This window comes from Prionailurus viverrinus, chromosome B3, assembly GCF_022837055.1.
Source record: "Prionailurus viverrinus isolate Anna chromosome B3, UM_Priviv_1.0, whole genome shotgun sequence".
Classification (NCBI taxonomy): domain Eukaryota; kingdom Metazoa; phylum Chordata; class Mammalia; order Carnivora; family Felidae; genus Prionailurus; species Prionailurus viverrinus.
The window spans coordinates 113,707,087-113,735,085 of NC_062566.1; the positions used below are offsets into that span (position 1 = coordinate 113,707,087).

At 48.1% G+C, this 27,999-nt stretch overlaps 1 protein-coding gene across 5 annotated transcripts in view; it reads right to left on the reverse strand.

Annotated features, from left to right (window-relative positions):
- The window catches only part of DPF3 (double PHD fingers 3), a 258,505-nt gene that overhangs the window by 106,305 nt on the left and 124,201 nt on the right, over positions 1–27,999 (reverse strand). For all 5 annotated transcript variants that reach the window (XM_047862552.1, XM_047862556.1, XM_047862554.1 and 2 more), the window contains exons 3-4: positions 20,729–20,836; positions 3,008–3,135 (exon numbers count right to left, since the gene is read on the reverse strand). In XM_047862552.1, coding sequence (XP_047718508.1) covers positions 3,008–3,135; positions 20,729–20,836 — 236 coding nt within the window. The remainder of the gene's footprint in view (positions 1–3,007; positions 3,136–20,728; positions 20,837–27,999) is intronic.

Here is a 27,999-nt window from a genome sequence, read left to right on the forward strand (position 1 = left end):
TCTGTCCCTTCCACTGAGTCTGTGAAATTAACGCTAACTGCACAATACAGATGTGACAGACCTTAACTTCAAAGACCTGAAAGTCCAAAATCTGGGGGAAAGAGGGGAATACATGAATAGGGAAAAAAAACAAACAAGAAAGGACTAGGCACCCTAAATGTCAGTGACAAGAAGAGATCCCTCTGGCTGTGGGGCGATCAAGAAAGGCTTCATGAGGTAGGTGGTATTGGGGCTGAGCCTAACTGATGGGTGGAATTTGTACACATAGAGTAGAAGAAAAAATTCACCACATAAAGGATACAGCATGACCACAGGCACAGAGGGAAGAAGACTGAAGAAGAGAGGAGCTCAGGAGTGAGGGGAAATAAGCCTGAAAACTAGGTTAGGAGCAGAGAGAGGAGCCCCAAGAAGATCAGACGCATCATTTTGGACTGACCTAGTAGGAAACAAGTGTTTCAGCTAAGTTTTTTAAACAAGGGCTTGGCACAAGCTGAGCTTTCTTTCGGCATGAAAGATCAGCTAGCAAAGTAGGACATGTTAGAGAGGGGAAGGACGGGGGATGGGGTGACTCCCAGGAATCTGTTCACTTGCACATCCGTTCAAGAGATTACTTATTGTGTACCTACTACGTGCTAGGCACCGTTTGCATGCTTCAGATATATTAGTGAACAAGACACACAAAGAATCCCACCCTTGAGTTTACATTCTATTGGAAGAAAACAGAAAATAAACAATACATAACAAATCAGCAAATTACGAAGTATGTTAGATAGCGATCAAAGCTATGGGAAGAAAAAAAGAAGAAGCAAAAGAAAGCAGAGTAAGGGAATCGGGGGCGCTGGGGGGCAGGGAGGACACAGGATGTGGTAGCACACACAGTGATTGGGGTAAACTTCATAGAGAAGAGACAGGAGCACAAAGTGAAGAAGGGGAGGGTGAGGGCCCAGCTGAGGTCTGGGGAGAGGACTCTGCAGGCAGAGGAAATGGGCCGACCAAAAACCCCGAGGCAAGAGAGTGCCTGGTGTGTTCTAGAAGGAGCAAAAAGACACCAGTGTGCCTGCAGCAGAGTGAGCAAGGAAAAGGCGAAGCAACCGAGTCGGAGAGGTAAGGGGCCTTGACTTTTTATTCTGGGACAACAGGAGCCTGTGCAAGTTTGCAGGCCCAGTAACAACAGGATCCAGCTTAGGTATTAAAGGGTTTCCCCTCAGCCACTAGCAAGGGCGTCACTTAGAAAGCAACTGCAGGGGCACCCGGGTGGCTCGGTTGGTTGAGCGTCCAACTTGGGTTCAGGTCATGACCTCACGGGTCATGAGTTCAAGCCCCGCATCGGGCTCTGCGCTGACAGCTCAGAGCCTGGAGCCTGCTTCAGATTCTGTGTCTCCCTCTCTCTCTCTCTCTCTCTCTGCCCCTCCCTGCTCACACTTTGTCACTCTCTCAAAAATAAACAAACATTAAAAAGATATTTTTTTAATAGAAAATAATTGGAGCCTTTCAGACCAGAGATGACAGCAGCCGGAACCAGGGCAGTAGCAAAGGGACCTGTTAAGAAGAGTCTGTGCTCTGGATTTGGGTTGTGGGCACAGCTCACAGGATTCCCAATGAACTGACCGTTGGGTGTGACGGACGACTCCAAGGGGCATTAGATGCATGGAGGTTACGGCTATTAAGGATTTTTACTAGGGCTGTAACTCTCAGGAGGAGAGGAGGCAGCCAATAGAAGCCACGTTGTGACATGGAGAAGACCTGACCATTCATCTGAACATGGGATGGCAGAGAAGGAGGCCAATTCACTGCTTCGTTCTACATCTTTATTGAGATTTGACTGCCGGGCACGTGCAAGTCCCCAACGGGACAACGGTGAACACAACAGCATGGTCCCTGACTCAGTGGAACGCCCTGACTTGCTGGTACTTAGGGAGCAAACCAAAACTTTAACTGTTAATGCTTTAATTATAACTTCAATGAATGACTATGCAAATACTAAACATTAAATTAGATATACAATTAATAAATATGTAGTATGATATATAATATGTGTCACATAAAATATAAAGTATAATAAAATATACATTTAATATAAATGTCATTTGATTTTAATAATTGAATTATATTTCATGATTAATGCTATTGTTTAATATTTATATTAATTAATATTACTAAAATATTCTGTGCCAACCATTGTATTCAAGACCAGAGATTCAAGGCAGATAAATGAGAAATGGTGAGAGTGTACCATTATAATCTTGAGTAGGAAGAGCCCCATAGTGCTGGGAACAGAGGGTGCTAAACAAACAGGGAGGGAGAGGACCCACCAGCCCTGCCTGAAGGGTGACTCCTACACTGGCCTTGAAGGAGGAGAGGGTGCTGTGGACTAGAGCTGAGTACAGGGTGTGAGCAAGTGGCAGCGGAGGGCAAGGGCTCACTCAAGACAAGCTGGTGTAGACAACCCCTGAGGTTTCAAGACTGAACTATGGACTGTTTGCTCCCCAGGGGCGAGGACTCCCTCTATCTGGTTCACCATCGTGTCCCCAGGACCCAGCACGGCGCCTGGCACACAGCAAGCAAAAAATATATTTTGAGTAGACACGAAGGGAGAGGAATAATGACTTCTTCTGGGGGATGAGGGACAGGTTAAATTAGAAAAGAATTTGCGAGGGGCGCCTGGGTGGCTCAGTCAGTTAAGCGGCCGACTTCAGCTCAGGTCATGATCTCGCAGTCCGTGAGTTCGAGCCCTGCGTTGGGCTCTGGGCTGATGGCTCAGAGCCTGGAGCCTGCTTCCGATTCTGTGTCTCCCTCTCTCTCTGCCCCTCCCCCATTCATGCTCTGTCTCTCTCTGTCTCAAAAATAAATAAAATGTTAAAAAAAAACTTTTTAGAAAAGAATTTGCGAGTCTCCCAGCAGCAATGCCATGGGGCAGTTTGGGAGGAGGACCCCCAGCCGGTGCCAGAGTTCTGGAAGCACGATGGTGACGCTCTGGACACACTCTCCACAGCGGGCACCGAAATACCTGTATTTCCTGAATGCTCTCCTCCTCTCTGGCATCCACCTTCTTCTCAACACCCTCACCACGGAGCAAGGCTTCCAGTGTGGTGCTTTCTGAGGTGAAGCCATCCTTTTTCAGGGGCAGCTCCACTTCTGAAAAGTAAGGACAGAGAAGCAGGGTCAGGTCATTAGAAGCAGGAGGGACAGGAGGGACAGCGGGTGGCCCTGAGGGCACGCAGGAACCAGAAGCTCTGGGTAGGGCTAGAGACAGCCTGCGCTCTCTCCTCTGGGTGGAACAGGAACACCGGAGTTGGGTCCGGCTTTTTCATCTCCTGTTCACAGTCCCAGAGACAGATTCCAACCCTGCCGATACCCTCACAGACAGCAGAGGCAGCACAGAAACGGTTCCAGATGGACAGTGACTATGGGCAAGGTGCATCTAGAGAGTGAGGGTAACAATGCCCAGTACCCCACAGGGCTGTTTTGTGGGACATAAATATGTTGCTTTACCTTGAAGTGCTTTGAAAACTCTACAGCAATACACCAACATTAGCCTCAAGTCTTACCGTTCTCTCCCTCTACCCCAAGTCTTGTCTGGCAACTCCATGACCTCCCCTCAGCCACCTTGCCTGCCCAGCTCCAGGTTGCTCCACGAGAAGCTACTCTGGGACGCCTGGGTGGCTCAGTCAGTTGAGCATCTGACTCTTGATTTCGGCTCAGGTCATGATCCCAGGGTCATGGGATTGAGCTCTGAGTCAGACACCACACTGACTTAGTGTAGAACCTGCTTAAGATTCTCTCTCTCTCTCTCTCTCTCTCTCTCTCTTTCTCCCTCCCTCCACTTCTCTCCCCCACATGTGCTCTCTCTGAAATAAAATTTTAAAATATTTTTTTTAATTTTAAAAAAGAAGCTGTTTCAACCTCAGAGAGGCTGTTCTCATCAAGGGATACAAAGACCACTAAAGCCAAGGGAAGAGAAGAGGGAGCACAGATACCTAACAGACCCCAGATCAATGGCTGGAGGCCGCAGTGCCTGCACACCAGGGCACTTTTTCTGAAGATGTCACAGTTTGATTGGCTACCTAGGGCTTGAGGTCATAGGGCCCGCTGAGCAGTGGCAGCCAGAGTCAGCCCTACGTGTGGAAGAGACCAAGAGAAAGAAGCTGAATTCCTTTCTCAAGATGTCCCCCAAACTCTTAACCCAAAGGAAGATTTTTGGTTTTGTTTTTGTTAAATTAAAAACCGAAACCTCAGGTATAGGTGATCATATTTTGATTTGCTACAAAACATTCATCCAATCTCCTCTAATTCTGTATCTCATACCCCCATGGCAATTAGAGGCTTGGCTCCTCTCCTGTTATCAGGTAAGATGAATACAGGAATATGAGGGATGGGTGCCCGAGAAAATAGTCAGGGGGAACAAATGGCCTAGGTGTAGGGGGAATTGAGAGTTTAGTGTAGGAACTATTGACAGAGGTGTGGGCAGGAGCAAGGGAACAACATGGAAGGGTGAAGCATCCCAGTGGGGAGCCATTACCGCTGCTATTCATGGAGGGACAGAGGGAGAGCCTTTGCAAGAATCTCGACAGATCTGTGACTCGCAGCCTCAGTGAGCTCATGGGCAAAAGAACCAAGTCCAACCTCTCTCTTTCATCCTTGTCTTCCTCCTCTGCCCTCCCATTGGCCAACCTCAACTAGACGCCAGAAGGCAAGGGAGCCTCAGTGATGCGGCATACCAAGGTCAGTTTCCCAGGATAAAGGAGGCTAAAGGTCAGTGCCCCAGGATGAAGAGTGGATCGGGGGGAGAAAATGGAAATAACAGCACAATCAAGTCCTCCTCTGCTGGGCTTTATTCTGACTCAGATGGAACTCTACCCACCCCCTTCCATCTCCTCAGAACCAGATGTAGGCTGACCAGTCCACGAGAAAGAGGCACTACGGTATCCCAGCAAAACTGAAAAAACCAACCCCCCGGGAGAAAATGGTGGGAAGGAGAAACAGCATCTAGAGTTCCTGGAGAGATAAGATCTTTGGGATTTTTCTTACCAAAAAAGGCAAGCAAAGGGTCCACCTCCATCAAGAAGTACTACCACCAAATCAACCACCTCTGAAAGTCATCCATATCCCTATTCATTCAACAAATATTTACAAAGAACCACGGTGTTACCACTAGGCCCGCGGGAGGTTTACCAAATGCACACGGCCCTGGCTTTTGGGTGGTTCACAATCTAAGGAGACACTAAACACGGCATGCAAAATAAATACGCAATTACAAATTGTCATAAGTGCAATAGGGGGAAACAACAGAGGGAAATGTGAAGGAAGAACACTGGGGGGGGGGGCGGGGTTTACTTTCGATCAGGGGGTCAGGGAAGGCCTACGTGAGGAAGTTATGGTAAAGTTGAACGTCAGAGAAACAGTCCACTGTCTGCTTTAATGAGTTCAGGGCGTGAAACTCCAGAGCCTACTCTTCCTCCCAAGTCAAAAAAAGGTTTCCAAACGTCTGATACAAAACAATGAAAGCATGTTGCCCCATGTCCTGTCCTCGCTGAAAAGAGAACAGCTGGTCACCATCCTTCGAATTTATCATAATCATATATATATATTTGAAGTTCCTATTTTAGTATCCCCCTTAGCCTCCTCAGCACCAAACAAATCCTATTTCCAGAATTGCACAGCATTTTAGAGCTGAAAAAAAAGCCTTACAGATCATCTGCTTTAATCATCTCATTTTATAAACAAGTGACCTGAGGCTCAGAGAAGTTAAGTAACTTCACAGAAAGCCACACAGCAGAATACGAATGCAGCCGAAGGATCCTTCCTAGAGGCCACGGAGATCATGAAGAGAGCCCCACTGTATGTATCCTATTTAGCATTCTGCAGGCCCAGGATGAGCCTCAGTGGGCGTTGATATGTTTGTGTACATGCAGAGTGCTTGGTGCATAGTAAACATTCAAACTGTGGCAACTGTTATTGCTATGTATTGTTTAACCCCCACCCCCACCCAAGAGGTGAGCACAATTACTATCCCATTTCACAGATGAGGACGCTGCAGCTTAGGGAGGTACAGAACCTGTTTAGTGTCACATAGTTATTAAGGGGCAAAGCCCAGCCTGGACCCCAATCTGCCTCCAGAATCCATTCACATACTCTCTAGCTTGTACAGACGTCACCTTGTCTCTCTTTGGTTCTTCCTCGAAGAGCCCTTTTCCAAACCTTTGTGCATTTCCACTACATCTCTAAACTCTCTCCATAGTTTTCATATTTCGAAATAAAAGGCAGATCATTGCTGAAGCTGAGGGCAGGTCTGTGTCATGATTCTGGGCTCTGCTCTATATGAACATTCCCATGTGGTATTCACCCCTTCTGCAACAATACTGACCCCACACGGAACTTTCCATCCATTGTGAACTTCCTTCTCTTCCTCCTTCTCCTTCTCCCTCTTCCTCCCCTGCTAAATACTCCTCCATCCTATTTTTCCATAGTTCAGTCTACTCTCTTGGTCCTCTGGTCATTTACCAGATGGGCACGGTAAAAGAACCAAGAGCAAAAAGAGAACCAAATTGGGAACAGTGAAATGGGCTCCCTAAATGCAAAGAGCCAGAAGGGACTTCCAATAGCCTTTAGCAGCCAATCCCTCGGGAGGAAAGCGTAGCACAGAAATATAAAGAGCCCTTCCCAGGGTCACGGAGAAACCTAGTGGCATCATCCTTGCCTAATTACCAAATATTTGATTGGCACACAGAAGTTCTGCATTCAGATGGCCCTGTCGTCAAGCTCCCGCCCTGCCTTGTATTAGCTGAGGGACCACAGGCTAATGACTCAGACCTCCGAGTCTCTGTTTCCTTATGTGTTAAATAAGGATGATCACAGTACTTCATAGGGTTGGTGTGAAAATTAAACAAGGTAATACACTGCCTAAGGAAACTCTGAAAGAGCCACAAAAAACCCAGCGTGGAAACAGAGTGGAAAATGAGGCTTATCAATTCTTGTTTTGATTTTGGTTTTTCTATTCAAAACTTATCATTCCAAATTCGATTGTATATGTAAAGAACGTGGGATGGTCCAAGGGCCCTGTAAATGCTCCAAGTAACTGTCATCAAAGTTAGAATAATCCTGATTTTAATGTCCAACCGAAGCAAAATGCAAGCTACTTACAAAATTTTAGGCTTTCCAGCAGCCACAGTTTAGAAAGCAAAAAGCAACAGGTGCAACTAATTTCAATATATTTTCTCTAACCCACTACATCCAAAACATTATCATTTCAGTGTGTAACAAATATAAAAAAAAAAATAGTAATTCAATCTTCCGCACTCTTTGATTTGTGTTGAGTCTTCAAAGTCTGGTGTTAATATTATACCTAACAGCACATCTCAATTCAGATTAGCCATATTTCAAGGGTTTCGTAGCTACGTGTGGTTAGTGGCTACCATATTCGTGCAGGTTGACAGTTTATAGCATTAAAAGGAACATGGGCTATGATTTCGTTTCCCAAAAACATGGAAGGACATTAAGTATGGCTCTTAATGCGGCCTTCTTCATACCCAGCTGAGCACCATTCCAGGCCAGCGTTCTAGCTGACCACTGGCAAACCCCGGTTTCAAAGCACTCTGGGTAAGGCTTGCAAGGTCAGAATGACAGGCCAACCAGTGCCCTCCCAACAAACTGGCAGAGGGTACATTCCCTGGCTCCTGACCACAGGAGGTCCCAGAGTGAAGGGAAAAACAAGGTAACAGGTCCAAGCTCTTGCACAACGTACATCCTAGACATGCTCCCTATTGAGCCCTCAGGGATTTCATTGATTGTTTTATTCTAATACACTCCATCTAGAGATAGGACTTAGTAATTCTTTATGAGCATATTCATTTTGACCTCGCACAAATTTGGGGATCACATAACCTGACGAGAGCCATCACACATGTAACACGTAAAGAAACGGTCCAAAACCCACACATAATTCATCTTTAAATTAGCCTGATTTTATACACAAGGATATAAACCCACGGATCGTTACTCTCTCCAGAGCGGCAGCAGCTGTCACCCAAGCCAGCCGCCTCCCTGGGCCCCCGTAAGCAGCGCTGCCTCCACTTCTAATTGGGAACAGAGATACTCCTTGGGTGACTTCCAGCACGATCCATCACACCAGAGACAGCTTCTGTGCAAACCGAAGCAAATCGGTTTCCAAATAAGAAAAAAACCTCTTAGACAAACAAGGATTGAAGCACAGGAAGTCTTTAAGAAAAGAAAAGAAAAGAAAAGAAAAGAAAAGAAAAGAAAAGAAAAGAAAAAGAAAAGAAGGAAGAAAAAAGAAAAGAAAGAAAAATGCACAAATAAAAGCAAAAAAAAAAAAAAAATTGCCAGAGAAGTGGCTTCTATCCAGGGCTGTGGACAGGGCAGCCATCCTCTCGGGTGGAAATCAAAGCCACAGGCTTTTGACACAGGTGCCCCAAGCCTGCCACCCAACACACTGAGAGCAAAGCTTCCACTGGGTTGTTGGAGCCACCGAGCTCATTAACAGGATGCGGGCGAGATGAACCCGAAAGTGCAACATGGGAGCACAGTGAGTAATTAAATCCCAGGCCATTTAAAAATGCAAACGCCTGGATGTCACAGGCTCACAGAGTCTCTGACTCCTCATGCATTTTTTGGCTCAGGGTGGAGGACTGGGAACCTGCAAGTCATATATGGATTATAATAAAATATGCCATATAAAAAACAGATTAAGACAGTTCTTCTTTGGGGAAATACACAAAGAGAGGAGCTGTCTGTTAGCTGTCGAGTTTGCACGAGATACCATCTTCCGGGAGGCTGTGCTCTGCCAACAGACAGACTGCCCCAAGGGAAATAGTGGTGAAACACCCCGACAAGGCACATCCATCCGTCCATCCATCACGGGCTCTCTCTGACGCAGGGGCCTGGAGACAGAGTAATGGTGCGAAAGGGAGGGAGAAACCCCCACAGACAACGGCACACAATCCTCGGCTACATCAGGAGGGCTCAGATTTTTTTTTTTTTTTGTTACCTGCCTCTAGTTTTTCTTTAAACATACAAATGTGCAGTTTTCTCTTCTGAGTGCTTATTATTTTAAGGAGTTAAGCTCATCATATTTCCTTGGATTTATACATCAACTTACACCGAGAAGCAAGGAGCTTAAGAATCATTATCTCATTCATCCCCATCAGAATCTCTGACTCATGGGGAGAAAGAAGGGGGGGGTGGATAGTGTTATCTCTCACCACACAGGAGAAGAGATTGGGGTGGGGGGCACACCGAAGCCCTGATTTCCCGGGAATCCATCTGCTCACTCCTCAGGGGCGCCATTTTCTTGGCTGCATTTGACTCCCCGTGTTGTGATTCATAAAGCTCAAAATGGGTGAGGTTCACGTTGAGGACCCATCACCCAGGCTGCACCCTGCAGGCCCTCACTACCACCTGTTTTAGAATCCCAGGATATCCATACAACAGGAAGGCTGCTGGCCTCCCCATATGGCCTCTGTCTCCCCTCTCTGGTGTGCCTACCCACTCACCCCCAAGCCAACATGGCAAGGATGGGCCCTCGTACACACCACTCAGGGGTGAGTACCTCAGATGAGCATTTCCCCACCCCTGAGACACAGAAGAACGCCCACACTGCCAAAGGAAGCTCACCAGTGGCTGGCAGACCAGGTCAATGCCTGAGGGGGCAGGGGGGAAGGATGGTGGCAGGCACAGGGAGCGCTGAGACAGTACAAGGGCATACAGACAACCAGAGAGCGCAAGAGGCTGCTCAGGAGTGAAATCTCAGCTCTAGGACCCTAAACCACGCACTGGGCTTTGATCTCCTTATCTGTAAAACTAGGGGATCAAAGCCCACTTCCCGGTGTTGCTCTGGGGCCAAAGGAGGCAAGGGACGCAGGGCGTCTGCCCAAGGGGCATGATGCTAACCAATGTGAGTGCCTTCCTTTCACCTCCAGGGTGGCGGCACCTGCCGGCACACCCCTCACTCTCTGACACTCTCAGACCATTGGAGGCGGTGTGGCAGCGTTTCCCCCAGCCTGGGCATGGGCCTAGGGAGAAAGAAGCAAAGAGGCCAAGTCCAGAGCAGTGCTGAGGACAGAGGAGGTTGAGATGAGACAGAGCTCAAAGACGAGATGCCAGCCTTGCTTCAGTTCCAGGGCAGGCACTGTCCTGCAGATTTGGAAATCGCAGCAGAACCACATGGAAAATGCCCTGCCCTATTCATTTGTTGGACGAATCATTCCTAAACACTTACTGTGTACCAGGTTCTATTCTAAGGGCTGAGGACACAGCTGTGAACAAGAGAGGGAAAGTCCTGCCCTCATAGAAACTATATTCTAGTTGTGGGGGGAGGGTGCAGAGAGCAATTACCCAAAATAAATGAGTGAGGCCTATAGCACAACAGATGGTGACCAGTGCTTTGGAGAAAAACAGAGTAAAGGAGGGGACATTGGAGTACCCGAGGAAGTAGGAGGGTGATTACACCCTGAAATGTGGCTAGGAAAACACAAACCTGAGGAGGGGAAAGGGGGCACACCAATATCTAAGAAAGCATGTTCCAGGCACACGAGCCATCAGTGCAATGGCCCTGAGGCTGGGGCCCATCTGCCTGGAGGACGGTGAGCCAGGAGGCAGAGTAGGAGACCAGTTCAGAGTTACAGGGGCCTTGAAGGGCCATGCAGGCCACTGAGAGGAGGCTGGCTTCCACTCTGAGTGTGATCAGAAGCCATTGGAAGTTTTGAGCAAAGAGCACCATGATGATGCCTGTATCTTAAGATGATCACTTTGAAAATAACTGAAGGAGGAAAGGCAGAGTGTGGACACCAGTTGGGAGTTACTGCAATATGCGTGGGTCCTCGCCAATGATCCTGGTGCTCAGGAGAATGGCACAAACGAGCCCTGTCTTCATGGCACTTACATCCCGGTTTCTAGATACATCCAGGGGGCAGGACATTTTGGGAGCAGTCCCCTGACCCCTGAGTAGGGAGCATCCTCACACAGTGAACCAGGATAGAGTGCAGGTGCAGAGGCCAGGTGGCCAGTTCTGAGCGGCCAAAGTATGGTGCCACCCACACCAGGGCAAATTCACAGAGGAATGGCTTTCCAGAAGAAGGTAGACCAGCCTAGGCCATGGACAGGAGAGAAAAGAGCCAGTCAGACAGGCCTGGCCTAGCACACCATGGGATGACAGGTGTCAGTAAAAGCAGGGAGGAAGCCTTCCAAGTTGACCTCTGTGCCCTGGGCAACGGATGCCAGAGTTCTGGGACATAAGAGGCAAGTTTTGCAAGCTTGGGTACCTCAGTGTAGAAGGTACCAGACTTGGGGCTTTTTAAAAGGCTCAAAGGCAGAATGCAGTCCCATTCCAGGCCAGACAGCACACACTCTTTGAGCTGGGCAGTGACTCCCGCAACAGGCTAGAGACAGACACAGTGTTAGCGGAGCACCCCCTCGGCCCACCCAGCAATGCAGCCCAGATGGCATTGCAGTGGAAGCCTTCCAGGCCCACCCTCCCTCGTGACTCTCAGAACAGTGCTGTGACGTGAGCTGAACAGCCACCATGGTGTGCATTTCACAGACGAAGAACGAAGGCCAGAGTCCTTAGGTAACTGCCCCAAATCACACAGCCAGTAGTTAGAGGGGTCTGGACTTGAACCCAGGCCTTGGGATCTCTGTTTGGTGTCTTTTATCCTGCAGAGCACAGCTGTAGGGCATAGCGAAGGCCCCTACGGCCTAAAATCAAAGGGAGGCAAGATGGCAAAAGCCCCACGTGCCAGGCCAGGATCTGGAAGGGAAGCCCAGGTCAGCTGCCACGGGGTTCTGTCTGGTCGGTGTTCCTCATCTGTGAAATGGGGGTGCCAAGAGATAAACCATGTTCTCCGAGATCAAGATCAAACATTGGGCACCTTTCTTTCTTCTATCCCTTGAATAAATCTTTCCCGTCCACCTGCTATGTGCCAAGCCTGGTGCTGGGCGCTAGGAACGCAGATGAAGAAACGGGTGGGTGCCTGCCCTCAAAGCGTGTACCTTCTGGCGGGGAGAGACCCCAGTGAATGGGCAATGCGACACAGGGCGGCTCCTCGGCCCTATGACCCATGCTCTGAACACGGTTCTGCGGGGCGGGATGGCAAAGGTGACCGTGGAAAGTCAACAGCAGCTCTGCACACCATCCAGCCCACTCCCAGCTGCCACCCATGTCCGCTGCCGGACCCAGCTCCCACAGCCCTGCAGAAGGCAAGCAGTGCTGAGATGGCCCAGGCTTGGTCCCCCAGACGGCCAGGAAGGCAACAGGAGTATGGGGTCCGCAGCGGCCTGCCCACCTCTCCCCGGCTCTCCTGCTCCTGAGGCCAACGCAGGCTGAAGAAGCTGCCGTTGCAAGCCTCCAGGATGGATGGCTGCGGGCTCTGACACCGCAGGAAGGAGATAAATGACTGGTCATTTCCCCCTGATGCACTTGAAGGCATCCATTCTCCCAGCTGTACCAAGCTCAGGCACCCCCCGTGCGGAGCCAGATAAGCACTGACAGATGTGGGTGGGAGCCGGAGCGTCCTTCTCCCTTGGAAGGACACAGCCAGACTCCTCTGCGGGCCAGGAGAAGGTCACGGTGTCCACTGGCTCACACCTGGCCGGGGGCTCCACGGGTCCCTTCCTTCGCCTCCCATCTCGCCCACCCCTGCCTGGCTCATCCCCGTGAGGAGCACCCGGGAAGGAGGGAGGGCGAGGGGCAGAGGGAGCCAGCTGACAGGCTCATCAATCTCGGGCTACATGCTTGGCACATCGGCGCTCCTTAAGTTGTTCCCGGACCGGGAGGGTGCTGGAGGAATCAGGGGGACTGTCTCGAGGAGAAGAGAAATCACACCGAACATCAGAGAGCAAATGGTGGAAGAAGCCTGGAGACTATTAAAATGTGGGCCATGTACAGAAGCAGTAGGAAACTAATTAAGATGCAGGATTTGCAAAAGCTGGGGAAGTTGGCCGCAGCCTGCTCCCATCTGGAGAGTTCTGGCGGTTCAGTGTGGCAGGGACAGCACCCTAGGCAGGCGAAGCCCCCCCCCCCCAACCCCTGCCCAAGAAGGCGGGACTCAAGCCCCGTTGCCTGGACGGCCCCCACTTGGGAGCACCTTCCTGAGGATCTCTGTGACTTGCTTGTTGGTCTGCTAGGACACCCTCTTCTTTGAGGCACCCGGGGCTACCATCCCCCCAGGGTTCCTGCCCTTCCGCTCATGTTCCCCCAACAACGTGTGGTGATGACTATCCTGGTCATTCATCCCCAGTCATTGAGTGGCTGCCAAAGGCAAAACACACACACACACACGCACACACACACACACACACACACACACACACGCACACAGGAGAAATAACCAGAACACCCTATTATTCCTGGCTGCCTTCCCTCCCATCACCCTTGGAATTTGGCAAGGGTGGCAGAGAGCCGTGTTGTTCCCCAAGTATCCTGAAGCAGAAGGGATTTACAAGGCCTCAGGTACATTCCGGGAGCAGAATGAACATCTGGCGGAAAAGAACTCTTGGTCTGAGGACACCGCCATGAATGTGTGTGCTGGGTCCTGGAGCGACATGGCACCAGTTCCAACAGGCTCCCCCTTAGGGTTCTCTCCCTGGCTTCACCGCTGATACCCCCTGGGAAATTAACTTCCTGATTCAGTGCCACAGTTCCCCAACCTCTGAAACGAAGGTAAAATCTGCCCTAGACCAGGGGGACCAAGAGGTCTGGGGTTGGAAGATGCTAAATTGATCTAAGCAGACCATCCAAGCATTTAATCCAGAGAAACACAAGTAAAAGTTTGTTCCCAGCCTTTTTCTTTTCTTCATTCAAACACACACACACACACACACACACACACACACACACACACACAAAATGGAGTTAAAGGCCTCTTTTTTAATCAGCTGGCTTTTGCCCAACATCTGCCCTGCTTCAGGGCCTTCTGGTGGATATTTACTATCCACCTTTCTCTCCTGCCAGCTCGGCTCCCCCTTCGCAAGGACAGAGCTCCATTCTTGGGGAAATGGTCCAGGGGAGGCCCCTCTCTGGCACCAGGCCTCTGCTCCAGTCCTCATGTTGCACGAATTGTGATGGCTGCGCCTTGAAACACCTTGCATTCGCCTCTGCAGCCAAGTGCAAGCTGCAGGGAACACTGAACTCCATTGTCAGTCAGCGGAGAGAAATAATGTTGTATGTGTTGTCCTTCAGACGCCCAGGCAAGTAGGAGGTTGCAAGATATTTATTCAAGACAGATTGGAGGGGTGATGTTAGGCGTGAGAAACACATAGGTCCAGGGACACAGAATGTTTTCAAGTCCCAGAGAGCTCTCCCCCACTCTCAGCCCCATCCCACCCGCACACAGACACATTTTTATTTTCAGCAAGTAGTAAAGAAACACAGGCAGGATGGCATATTCACACCGTGGGAGATGGGATGAGAGCAGCAGGATGAGTGTGCCCAACAGTGTGTAACTTCACTCTGAACAGTGACTGAGCGGCAGCCATGATCACCTCCCCACTCCCTGTCCTGAGATGTGGCCTCAGCCCAGATGAGCTCTGTGCTTTGGCGGGGGGGGGGGGGGGGGGGGGGGGTTGCTGAACCACAGGTAGGTGGTTCTATAGCCCTGTCCTCAGACCTTCTCCAGGGGCCCTCAAGATTCTGGGATCTATACCCTCCCCCCTTGCCCCGACCTGGTTTCCTGACAGAGCTCTCAGCTCTGCAGACCTGAGGTCAAGGACAACTCTTACCTGATGGCCTCTGTTACTGAAAGCTGCCCACCGCTGGCAGGATTCAGGCAGAGACACAAAGGAAGACAAGAGGTACAAGCTGGGTGTTGGCATGATAAATTGCTTGTGGCATCTCCTCATTATCCATAGGGGGGACTGACATGGAAGGAAAACTCGTGCCTTGAGACAATTCTGCTCCGGGCCAGTGCCCCCATCTCTGACAAATCAGGGGAACTCCTCTCCCTCTCCCCCAAGGAAATGAGGGTGCTGACGGTGGAGCCCAAGGGAGGCTCCAAGTGTCACAGACATAACCACGTTCCTGGAGCTTGTCAAGGGGACCTCAGGAGACTCACAGCAGGAGATTGGGAGGGAAGAGAGACGAGAGGATGGCATCACGGGGGCTGGGTGGTGGAGGGGTGCCAAGGATTGATTGGTTCATTCATTGGTTTTCTTTCAACATAAACTTAGTCTTCTAGTTTCCATAAATTTAAAGAGATTCAGCTCAGGTTGGACAAATTGATTATCGATTTTCAGCAAGGTTTGCCCAAAAAGGATTACACATAATGTTGTGCAATTTGCTTTTCTTTTTCCACTTAGTAGTATATCTTCGACATCCTTCCATTTTTTTCCTACTCCTTTCTTTAAAAGGCAAAATAGTATTGCATTTTATGAATGTACCATATATTTAACTAGTCCACTATCAATGGACCTTCTGGTTGTTCCCATTCTTTGTGGTCATTGTTGTTGCTGTTATGAACAATGTCACAATGGGTGACCTTACACACTGGGAGTATCTATTTATTTATAGGATGAATTCCTAGCAGCAGAATTTCTAGGTCAAAGGGCATGGGCGTTTTAAATACTGATAGGTACTAAGCATTGACCTTCAACAAGGTTATACCTAATTCCACTACAGTGTGTCGAAGAGAGGCAATCCCTAGCCTTTCTCCCCATCTCTGTTTCCTTCAGCTTCTCCTCTGTCTCTGGGAAGGTGGGCCTTCGTTCACCCCACCTGACTGTCCTCACCTTCTAGGAATTTGCGGCAAATGGTCCGGGGACTCTGACCATGACTCTACTCTGAGCCACCTTCAAAACTACCTGCCCAAACACCTCATTCTCTTTGAACCCAAATCAAAAGGAGTAAAAATAAGAGACAGTCATTTTAAAATATTGTCCAAGTTGACCCGGTGCTGGGGAAGACATGATATCCAAATAAAAGGGAAAGAGTCCTCTCAGCTGGAAACTGCATTTTATAAACGATGAGGCAGAGCCGCTGAAAGGTGGGGACCTGCCAAGGGGACAGACAGAGAGTGGCTGAGATCCAGCTTGAGCTCTACTAACCCACCAAAAGGGACATCATTTTTTATAAATGTCCGCCCAGAGGGGGCGTCTTCTACTGCTGCACAAAGATGCCATCCAGGCTAGCTGAGGCCCTGGATGAAGGCCCTTTTCTGACATTTTGGCTTGTGTGAAAAATTCCATTTCAAATGGGAGCCGCCTCTAGGAAGAGAATGATACACGCTGCTTAGCATTCTCTAGATGGACCCTGATGCTTTGAGGTCCGAGGCTTAGGTTCCTTATCACCTACTCTCAGGCACTCTCCTGGCATCTTCATTCACAACCTGTGGTGGCAGGCTGGTGTGGTGGTACAGCCTGAAAGCCGGGCCCCAGGAGTCGGGACTCAGAACAGTATATGGAAATGACACACTTTTGGCCCAAGGCATTGGGGTTTTTGTTTTTAGCTGGCTTAGCAGTAGATCTGATCCCCCAAAGAGGAGAAACCAGTTCATCTGAGAAAGAGCTCTGTCATTCGAAAAGTTATTTATTCCAGGCCTGGATGTTTACTGCCAGCCTGGATTCTGGCACGGGAGAATGAGCCTGCCCTGGGTGAGCCCAACTTACTTAGGATCTTTTGCCACATCGGGATATGGTTACGCCTCCGAGGGCACATCCTCAACAAGCTGGTGCTCACTTTTTCCAGAGAGGGCCCTCCCATCGGACCCTAGCTGACTTGGGCTCTGGGCCTTCACCACCCTGAGATCTGGAACAGCCACCTCAGCCGCTGCCCCAAGCATGAGGGCAGAGCCCAAGGAAATCTTACAAATAATCGTAGACAGACATGAGGACATGAGGCACTGGTGGGTACTTGGCCCCAGCAAACCACCAGCCCTAGGATTCTTCCTTTTCCCACCCCCTACAGGTCATGGCAGGCCCAAGGATGGGACAAGTCCAAAGCCAGCTGTGATGCCAGCTGCTCCACAGTCAGCCACTGGGAGGCCAGTGTGCTCAAAGTAAATGTCTGTAGACAAAAGGGCCAGACACTCATAAAATAACTTCTTACTCAGTCTCACCAACAATGAGACTGTCAGTTCCCAGATATGTGAGCAGCACAGTAAACCTTCCTTGGCTCTGCCCACAGCCTGATTTCCCTAACATATAAAGTAGGCTTATTCCACTTTTATCCCTTCCTTCCTTCTCCATCTCCCAGGGCTCTGGTAGGGACCAAAGGAAATGCTATAAATGAAAATGCTTTGTAAAGGGCTTTGTAAATTACAGTGTGCTGTTCAGACACTGGTTATGATAATGACGATGATGATTCAATCAGGGTTCTCCATCCCCTGGGTGGCAGTGATTGGTAGGGCAGACATAAACTCAGCCAGCTAATCAGTCCTTCCCGCCACTTCTCTGCCACAGCTCTCGAAGGGGACTGCTTTCTGCTGAGTGTAATGAGTGCTGGGCCTGGGGCTGCTGATGGCCACCTTGTCTCCCCCACAAGGAGACGAGAGTTAGAGGTGGAAAGAGACACAGAGCCCTCGCTTCAATGTTTGAGCCCCTGGATACAGCTATGCCTGAAACCAGCCCAACTCTGAGATTTACCGTTATATGAACCAACTTCCCTATTTTTTTCCCTAGGCTAGTTTGATTTGTGCATCTGACATTAATTACTAAAGGAGAATTCCAACTATCTCTGATACATTTTAATCACTTATATGTTAGTTTCATAATCATAAAATAAAATTTTTAAGGGAATTTTAAGTTAGTATACCTCTGAGGGCATGAAGAAGCAGAAAAAAAGCACTGAACAGAGAAATCAACCAATGTGGATTCTATGCATATTCCCACAGGAATTGCTGTGTGACTTTGAGTACATCTCCTAACCTGCCTGGACCTCTCAAAATAGGCAATTGGAGTTAGTGCTGTCTGAGTTATTTTATAGCACAAAATATCTTTGGTCCCATAAAAGACAATCCAATTAGTCTAACACAAAGTGGTCTTAAGAAAGACTTTCTATACAAATGTTAAGAGTAAAGACTAACAATTAAAAATTAATGTCAAGTATTTGTAATAAAATCTTTTAAACTAACAAATTACACAGGAGATAGCCTCACATACGAAATTTAATATGAATTCATATATGAACATGAAAATGCTCACCACATCTCCGATTAAATTGGGAAAATTAGAAACAAAAACTGAGAGGGCCTGGTTAAAATAGCTGTGGTATATTCATACAATGGAATATTGTGTAACTGTAAAAATGGAATGAGGAAATTCCTTATATGTTGATATGGCCAATGCCTGAGGCACATTTTTAAATGGAATGGGCAAAATGCAAGGTGGCCGTGCTGGGTCAAAAGACGAGGAAAAGGTCATATGGATGTACTTCTTGGTGCGTGCATAGAAAATCTCTTAAAGAATCTCAAAAACCTGGTACCTCTGATTAACTGATGGGGAAATATACCCAGAGGGTCCACATACTCCAACATGGAGACACATCCAGCTGGTGACAGGACACCTAAATAACACCCTCCCTTCAAAATCTGCACAGCCAACCCAGCACGTACTCAGCCGCTGGCTGCAGCACCTACTGCAAAGCTCTGAGTGGGGTAGAATTCAATTGGTCCAGGCAAGGACCGAGTCAGGGATTATCACCTCACTCATCCATGGCACTTCCAGAAGAACAGGATGGATGATTCTGGAACAAAGAAGGAGGACGTCCCCACCTCCACAATAAATTGCTCATATCAACAATTATTCAGGTTTAATAAAGAAACACGGACGATGTGAAGTCATGCCATGCCAACCTGTGGTCTGGCCACCTTTAAAGCACTTTAAAACCACTGTTACCCAAACTTCAGTGTGCCTTGTGGGAATGCAGTCCTGGGGAGGTGGTAAAATGCAGATTCTGATTTAGCAGGTCTGGGGTGAGGCCCAAGATTCGACATCTGTCCCAACCTCCCTGGGGATGCTGTGCTGCCGATCAAGAGCGCACTGTGAGTGTAGTTCTAGAACCACTCCAACCAATATGGGCACAACCAGCCACGTGTGATAACCGAGCGCTTGAAATGTGGCTAGTCTGCAACGCGATGCGCTAAACATGTAAAATATAACACTGGAGTTAAAAAAAAAAAAAAACAAGAAAAAAATGTAAAATGTCTTGACTCATAATTTCTACATTGATTACATGCTAAAATGATAATATTATGGCCATCTTAGGTTGAATATAATCCATACTTAAAATTAACTTCACCTGTTTCTCTCTCCTTTGTTCAGTGTGGCTACTAGAAAGTATACAATGATACATGTGGCTTGCGTTATCTTTCCATTAGATTATACCGCTGGGGGAGACTTGGCTCTCCTACAACCTGCACCTCGGGAAGTTTGGAACGACCTCAGTCATCACCCTGAAGTGTCTGCAAGGGTCTGTAAATTCTGCAGGGCCACTGAAATCTTGGATGGAGCTCACTGAAAACCCTAGTCCCCACCCCACCCCCATCTCTAACAAATAAAACTTCTCCAAGAATGAAATCTGGGTTAAAATAAACAATCAATACAGGCTTAACCATAGAACCGGGAGCGAAAGCATCCCAAGCAACTGTAAATAGAGATTTTGCAGAGAAAACACAGCCTCAGACGTCAGTGTGGAAAGGCAGGAGTGAAGTAACCTTGGGCAGCCTAGTAACCTAAGGCAGCCAGGTCTGTATTATTTGGTGAGGGGAAATGCCAGCTGTGCCTTTGTTCCACTGAACAGCATTGTTCACACCAGCCTGAGACACTTTGCAGCCCTTGCACCTCCAAAACCAGAGGTTCCTTTAAGGCTGAAGACCCAAGGCAATCACTTGGCCTTTCTGCAACTCAGACCCAGGTCTGAAGATGGCCATCTAGGGGCGCCTGGGTGGCTCAGTCGCTTAAGCATCCAACTTCAGCTCATGTCATGATCTTGCGGTCCGCGGGTTCAAGCCCCGCATTGGGCTCTGTGCTGACAACTCAGAGCCTGGAGCCTGCTTCAGATTCTGTGTCTCCCTCTGTCTCTGCCCCTTCCCTGCTCACACTCTGTCTCTGTCTCTCTCTCTTTCTCTCAAAAACAAATAAACATTAAAAAAAATTTTTTTTGAAGATGGCCGTCTAGTCAGAAGGGTTATAACAGATCAGTAGTCAAGAAAACTAACCAATTCCTTCTGCGTGGCCACAAGCAATCACCGAGAGGCAAATTTTGAACTCAGACTCTTCCATTTCCATGCCCAAGATGGGTTCTATTTTCAGCAAGTGGCCCTTCTTGGGTAAGAAGCTCCTGAAGTTCATTCACATTAAGGGGGCGGGGGGTATGCCCTCCTTAGAAACACAGAAGCTAGAACAAGGTTTCTTCACTTGAGGCCACAAGAAGTGTCACACAACCCAAAGGAGCTATAGCTCCTTCGGCTCTAGTCTGGAAAGGCATTCCTCGTGGGTCTGTTCCCACCCTTGCCGGCTTGCTTTACTCCAAGGAGCGACAAGAGGGAGACAAGAGGAAAGAGAAGGCACAAGACACCACAGGAAAGAGACACTCAGGTGAACACATACACATGTTTACACATGAGAGAAGGCACAGAGGAACACCTTTGGGCACCACGGGGCAGGTTCAGTCTCCCAGAGAACCCAGTTCTATAGACAAAGGAGCAAAGCAAACTTGTCCTGGGCCAGCCCAGCCTTCTCCCACCTCTCCCACCATGGGCCCAACCAAGCTTCAGAGGGCACTGACCAGGTTTTATTTCCAGCAGCCGAAGCTTTGGATCCTCAGGTGGGTGCAATCGTCTCTTCTTACGCCAGCAACGAGCAGGGTATGTGTATAGCTGGCCCGGAGCGAGGCCTGTGGATAGAGACAGCATAAAGGTTAAGGGCTCCAGGCTAGAAGGGGCCTTGGAAAATTCCTTGTCTGACCCTCTCCCTCACAGTGAAAGGAAACTGAAGCCCAGAAAGGTAAAGTGACTTAAGGTCACACAGCTGGTTGATGGTAGAGCACAAGCAGTATTAAGTCATCTGACCCCAGGACCCTTGCTCTGTCTACTCCACCATGCTGTCTCAGTAAGCCTACGCCATCACCATGACTAAGACAGTTCAGATCTCCTGGTCTGGGAGATCAGAGGGACCTTTCCAGATTTAACTGCACTGCAGTGTTTCCAAGGCAGTGGACCCCTCGGTATTACCCATCAACTGCTCCTCTCTCCAGGTCCAAGTTAAGGAGGTTCCCTTCAAGGCAAAGCAGCAGAAGTCAATCTGCCTACCTATCGACAGCCTGGATTGAGAAGCATTTCAAGGAAACAGGATCAAGGAGCCAGATTTCCTACCTACTGGCTTTCTCCACCCACTGTTAGCTGCTGGCAGCTTGCTAAAGCCAATGGGAGCCCTAAGCAACCCCCATCAGAATATAAGCCTACTCTGGTGACCATGCTCTGGACTCATTCCTGCAGAGCCCGGATACATGTGCAACCCTGCCCACTTGCCTGGGCCTTACAGGAAGAAATGGACAAGAGTCCAGTGGCTGGGCTTATATACTAACCATACTGTCTCTCAAGAGTCTCCATTTAGATTTGAACTCTGGCAACGAAGTTCCACACCAGCATCATCTGTCATACCAACCACCCCATGAGGATCCTCCCTGCTTATCAGACCACAGTCTTATGGCTCCTGTGGCACATAGTGTGGTAGCCAGAGGCGTTGGAGGAATGTGGACTTTCCACAGTAGACAACGGTCTATTCCAAAAAAAAAAAAAAAAAGACAGGGGGTGGAGGTTGGGAGGAGGGGGAGGAGGGCTTAAGACTAGTTAGGCAGGGGCGCCTGGGTGGCGCAGTCGGTTAAGCGTCCGACTTCAGCCAGGTCACGATCTCGCAGTCCGTGAGTTCGAGCCCCGCGTCGGGCTCTGGGCTGATGGCTCAGAGCCTGGAGCCTGTTTCCGATTCTGTGTCTCCCTCTCTCTCTGCCCCTCCCCCGTTCATGCTCTGTCTCTCTCTGTCCCAAAAATAAGTAAACATTGAAAAAAAAAAAAAATTTTAAAAAAGACTAGTTAGGCAATGTGCAGACTTAAAAAACTGCCTGATACACCCAAAAGAAACCAGCAAGTCAAGAAGTCCACTCCTGCTAGAGTAAAAAGCCTGGTGACAACAGGGACTTTGTCTTATTTTCATCAGAATCCCCAGAACTAGACCTGTGCCTGACACATAGAAGAATCAAACTAAATATTCGCTGAATGAATGAATGAGTGAGTGAATGAATACATTCCAGCTTCATTTAATTAGTCACAACTCAGTCTTCTGTAGATAAATGTGGCCTGTGACAACTGTCAGACCTATGTGAGGAGGTCATTTCCTAGACCTAGGACCATGGGGCTTAGAAGATAGCAGGACCCTATTTCCATCTGCTGTCTGCCATTTGGGGACCATTTGTAGAGAAAATCTACAAAACTTTCATTGCTATATATCCATTTATTCATTTCTCATTTTTACTAGTCATCTCTACCCATTCATTTGTTTGGGTTCCAAAGCAGAGACAACTATTCCAGTACTAAAGGAACCAAAATTTTCAAATTCTCTTTGTGTGCTAAGTTTCATTTTTAATTGCACAGCTGTTCCCACAGGTTGTAAGTCTGTGAAGCAGCTGAAGGTCCCTACCCCTCCCCATTTTGGTTCTCAGAAACCATCAAGGGTCATAGAGCCTAGAGGCTCCAGAAAAATCTCTGGTGTCATGAGCTAAGGACTTGTGGTGTCCAAGAGTCATCCCAATACTTAATTTTGTTGATAGCTTCATAGCTTCTGCACAGTGGGAGGATCCAGAAGCTCTGAGCTCCCCGTTCTCTGAGGACTAGACTTGTGGTTGATTTAGAGAAGATTAAATGAATCACAGTAAGGCTGCTCTCCCTCCCATGGAATGTCCAGTTTTGACCTCTCTTTGAGGGAAGGCATCACTGGGAATAGTTCAATGTTTTTGATGTGATTCACTCCATGATCCTATCACTTCTGACCCTAGAACTGCTGTATGGCTGCATTGATTCTGATGTCTTCCCAAAGTTTGAGCCACCTCTAAGGCCTGGTATTCCCCATGATCCCAACAAAGGCCAAGTACAAAGGCTGACCCAGTACTCTGCATCCCATAAACAGGTCCCACCAATCCCTACTCATCTTGGGTTAGTGATTCTTTTTTTTTTTTTTACACTTTAACTATCTTACAATTCTATTTATCAGTTATACCTCAATAAAATAATAATAAAAAAGAACACAGAAATCAATTATAATTATAGCAGCTTATTATTCAGTTATGTTCAGTATTATATCTACATAATATAAGTATTAAGCACAAATTAAATGTATTGAGATTCTGTTCTTAGTATATTTTTTAAATTAATTTATTTTTTTATCTAAATCCAAGTTAGTTAACAAAGTGTAGTAATGATTTCAGGAATAGAATTTAGTGATCCATCACTTAAATATAACATTGGGTTAGTGATTCTTAATCCAGATTGAACCCAAAAATTACAAGGAGAACTTCTTTTTTTTAATTTTCCTTAAGTTTATGTATTTATTTTGAGAAATAGTGCGATGGGGGAGGGGCAGAGAGAGAGGGAGAGAGAGGATCCCAAGCAGGATCCATGCTGCCAGCACAGAGCCCGACATGGGGCTCAAACACACCCATGAAACCGCGAGATCGTGACCTAAGTGAAAACCAACAGCTGGATGCTTAACCAACTGAGCCACCCAGGTGCCCTTACCTGGAGAACTTCTTAATAACCTCAAGACCAAAAATTCATGCCAGACCTACCCAATCTGAATTTAAGTGGGTGGGGGAATTGGGCCAACTATTTTTTCAAGAACCTTATAGATTGTTCCAGTGTCTGACCAAGGACCTCTGGATGTCTAAGCATCATCTAGTTACTGCCTAGATGTTCTCTCTGATATACCAAAACTGGTTAAATGGCCTTCTCTAAAGTGTCTCAAGGTTCCCAGTGTTTCCCCCAAGGCGTTGTCATTAATTGCCTGCTTACTAGAATGTCTCCCCTACTCGTTTTATAAAATCCAGAATGACAGGAACCGTGCCCATCTCTGGTATCCCCAGTACTTAGCACAGTACCCGGTAGGCACCTCAAGAAGTACTTACCAATAAATTTAACCAGAACTGAATCAGATTCAGAAATGCAGAAAGTGAATGACCTACTATCCCTGGTTCCAGGAGACTCATCCACCCACATTCAAACCATCCAAGAGGGACCCCAGAGGCAGGCTCAGAAGTGAGCACAGAATCCACCCCAAGATGGCAGTCTCTATGCCTTAGGCTCCTTCTTGCCCCACAGGCTGCTTCAAAGTATTTCCAACCTGACCAAAAGCAGGTGAGTAAGAAGGGACTGGTCCAGACCAGCACTCTCAAAAGATCTAAATGACAAGAGGTCAAAATTGTCAACACTTGCCCAAGGGCCTATGCCCTCCCTGAGACTGTGGTCACTGCACGTGTTGGTCAGCAACACCAAGGCAGCCTCGGGCCCCTCCATTTATAGCTGCAGACCCACTCACTCTCCTGGGATTAAGTAGTCCGAATGGCCAGAAGATGGGACTATTTTTATTTCATTCTTTAACTTTCTCTGATGGATTACAGAAGCCCTGTGATGCAGAGGAAGAGCATGAGTCCTCCTACCACCAATCCTGTAACCTTGGAAATATTACCACACATTTCTGACCCTGTCTCCTTGCCCATTAGACAAGAGTGTTAATAGTACCTACCTTACAGGGGCTGTTGTAGGCATTCGCTTATATTCAAGAAGAAGCTCTTTATAACCATGAAGCCTTGTGCAAACGTCAGTTATTAATTATCATGAGTTAGCGGACATAGACGAATCTGGACTCTATGGCCATGTGGCATGACAAGGCCCCCACCCCACGTGCCCATGCTGCTCTTTGCTCCTCTAGCCATGAGGGTAGAAATAGGCCTCTCTTTGATGTCTGCTTTGACTCCACCTCATCTCAACAAGCAAATGACCCCAAGAACTCTCTCGAGGCTCTAGCCCCCCTTCCTTGCCCTCCTCCCTAGGCTGACAAGCACCAGGGTGCCTTTATAGGGCCAATGCATTCAGCCCTGGAGTTCCACTTATAGAGGGACGAGCACAGCCCCGTGAGAGTTATGTTGTTTATCTCATTAGAACAGGAGGCACATAACTCAAAGCCTGTGTGTGTGGTAGACGGAGAGGGGAGGGAAAGGGGAGGAGGAGGAGGGAGTCACAGCTGCAGCCAGGGAAATTAACCTGAAGGAGTGAGCCTGGGGCTACGGGGAATATGGAGGAGGGGGGAAAGGAGGCAGGAGACAAGAGGGCCGACTAGTCTTCCCTGGTAACCAAGGCCACAGCTACCCCTCCATTCACATACCCCACTGAGCAAACTGCTTTTCTTTTCCTTTGAGCTGCAACTCCAGTTACAACACTCATACTCATGTACAAGCACAAGTATCTCTCTCTCTCTCTCTCTCTCTCTCTCTCTCTCTCTCTCTCACACACACACACACACACACACACACACACACACACACACACTCACAAACTCACACACTTGCTGGAGGGAGAACTGTCTCCATAGAAAAAAATCAGCAGGATGGGTTTGATGCCTGTATGGCCAGCAGATTCCAGACAAGTCACTTGTTACCAGCATCGATCAAGTCAGCAGGTGGACCCTAAGTATCATTATCCCTGACAGACATGGCATGAGCTATTAAGAACCCAGATGGGGGCGCCTGGGTGGCTCAGTTGGTTGAGCATCTAACTCTTGGTTTTGGCTGAAGTGGTGATCTCAACGATACATGGGATTGAGCCCCGCATCAGGATCTGTGCTGGCAGTGCACAGCCTGCTTAGGATTCTCTCCTCCCCCCCTGCCCCTCTCCCATGCTCTTTCTCTCTTTCAAAATAAATAATAAACTTTTTTTTTTAATTTTTAAAAGAAGGGCGCCTGGGTGGCTCAATCAGTTAAGCATCCCACTTCAGCTCAAGTCATGATCTCGTGGTTCATGGGTTCAAGCCTTGAGTCAGGCTCTGTGCTGACAGCTCAGAGCCTGGAGCCTGCTTCAGGTTCTGTGTCTCCCTCTCTCTCTGCCCCTCCCCCACTTATGCTTAGGCTTGCGCTCTCGCTCTCTCTCTCTCAAAAATAAACATTAAAAAAATTTTTTAACTTTTTAAAAGAATTCAGAAGATGAAATGAGATAGAAAGGAAGTAAAGGTGACAGGGGATAGAAACAGGGTTTGAAAAGAAGAAAAGAACTGGAGTAATGCCTTCGTCCCCCAACCAGAGTTGAGCAGTGGCAGTTCACCCAGAGAAGGGCTCTCCCTGAAGCCTCTCAGAGAGGGGGATCAGCAGCCACCATTGAACCCTCCCTGCAATGGAAACCTCACTCCTTCACAAGACAGACTTCCTGTGGTTGATCAACTCTTACTGTGATAAACAGTTTTGCCTCACCCTTATTTTGAATCAAAGACTTCCTATATTTATGCCAACTTGTTCACCCTCTGTCCCCAGAGTGGACAGGTGTCACCTGTATCCAAGCCATCCATCCCATCCACCCACTTGGGTTTGAAGGACAGCCAACTGAGAGGCCAAGGAACTAGAGGGCATGGGAGTTAGAGAAAAGAGGCAGTGGTCACACCCACTCAGATTGGGGTAACAGGATTTAAGGCTCCAAAGTAAGAATCCAAACACTGCTTCCCTTTTTCATCTCCCCCTTGCCTACCCCCTACTGGACAGGAAAGGGATGGAACAGCAGGCTGCTCTTCAGACCATCACTGCCATTAAAGAGCTCCTCCGCATGCTGCTCCCACAGGTGCCTCCACAATGGGTCACCAACAGCCTCCATATTTATAAAGAGATAATGACACAAGTCAGGGGTTCTTCATCAAAACTGGGCATCAGAACTGTATAAGTATTTATTGAAAAGGGCTGGTGCCTGGGCTCTGGTCCAATCCTACTAAACCAGAATATCAGAAATACACCAAGGCAATTGCAGTTCGAAAAACTCCTACATAAGGAAATTTGTACTAGATCAACTCTTACTCATATTTATATTCCCAGGGCCCAGGACATAACAGGTGTTCCACTAATGTTTGTGATTGAAAACACCAATTGGACCACCTCTACAGAACTGGAGGGATGAGTAATAAGTCCCTAGGTAGGGCTTGAGGAGTAGACAAGATGTATTTCGTAAGCACTTAGACCCATAATATTTCCTGGTCCTTGGCTTATTTAAAAGCTGTCCTGACTTTGTGGACCACCTGTTCAGTGAAGCCCCTTGAACCATCCCAGGCCACAGTGTCTTTTCTTCTCCCCGATAGCCTGGAGTCCTGGGCACTAGGCACCATACCCTAGCACTCAGCACAGCTCTCTATCCAGCTCCCCAACCATCCTCTCCCAGAACCCTGCCCCTTCTTCTCCATGAGCTTCTCTCCCTCTCTACTATTCAATTCTAATGTCCCATGGGCCAAGACTGGTGAGGTAAGCCTCAAATCCAGGATGCTGCCAGCCCCTTCTGGCTCAGGAGTTCCCAAGCCCCTCACTGGTCCCATCACACTCAAAAACCGACACAGTAACAAAGCTAACATTTACTGAGCTCTTACTCTGTCCTAGACTAGTATCTCACACTCACTGTTACTTACAATAACAACTACCCTATGAGACATTTAAAGGACAAGGACAGTGAGGCTAACAGTGTTTAAGTAACTGGCATAGGGTCACACAATTCAAAGGGTAATCTAGTCCACAGCCCACATTCAAGACCTCTCCACTAACCTAACCCCACCAAGCCATCCCATTACTGATCCACACACAGTAGGGTTGAAATCCAAAGTCCTTCCCTTGAGAAAGAAGCTCCCCACACTAAAACTATCAGGAAAATATCCCCCAGCCCTCCCACCCACCCCCATCAAGACATTTCTTGTGGAATTTATTTTCCCTCTACTTCCATATCACCAAGTAAAATTGCTCATGGAGAAATGCATCCTAATAATATAAAAGTA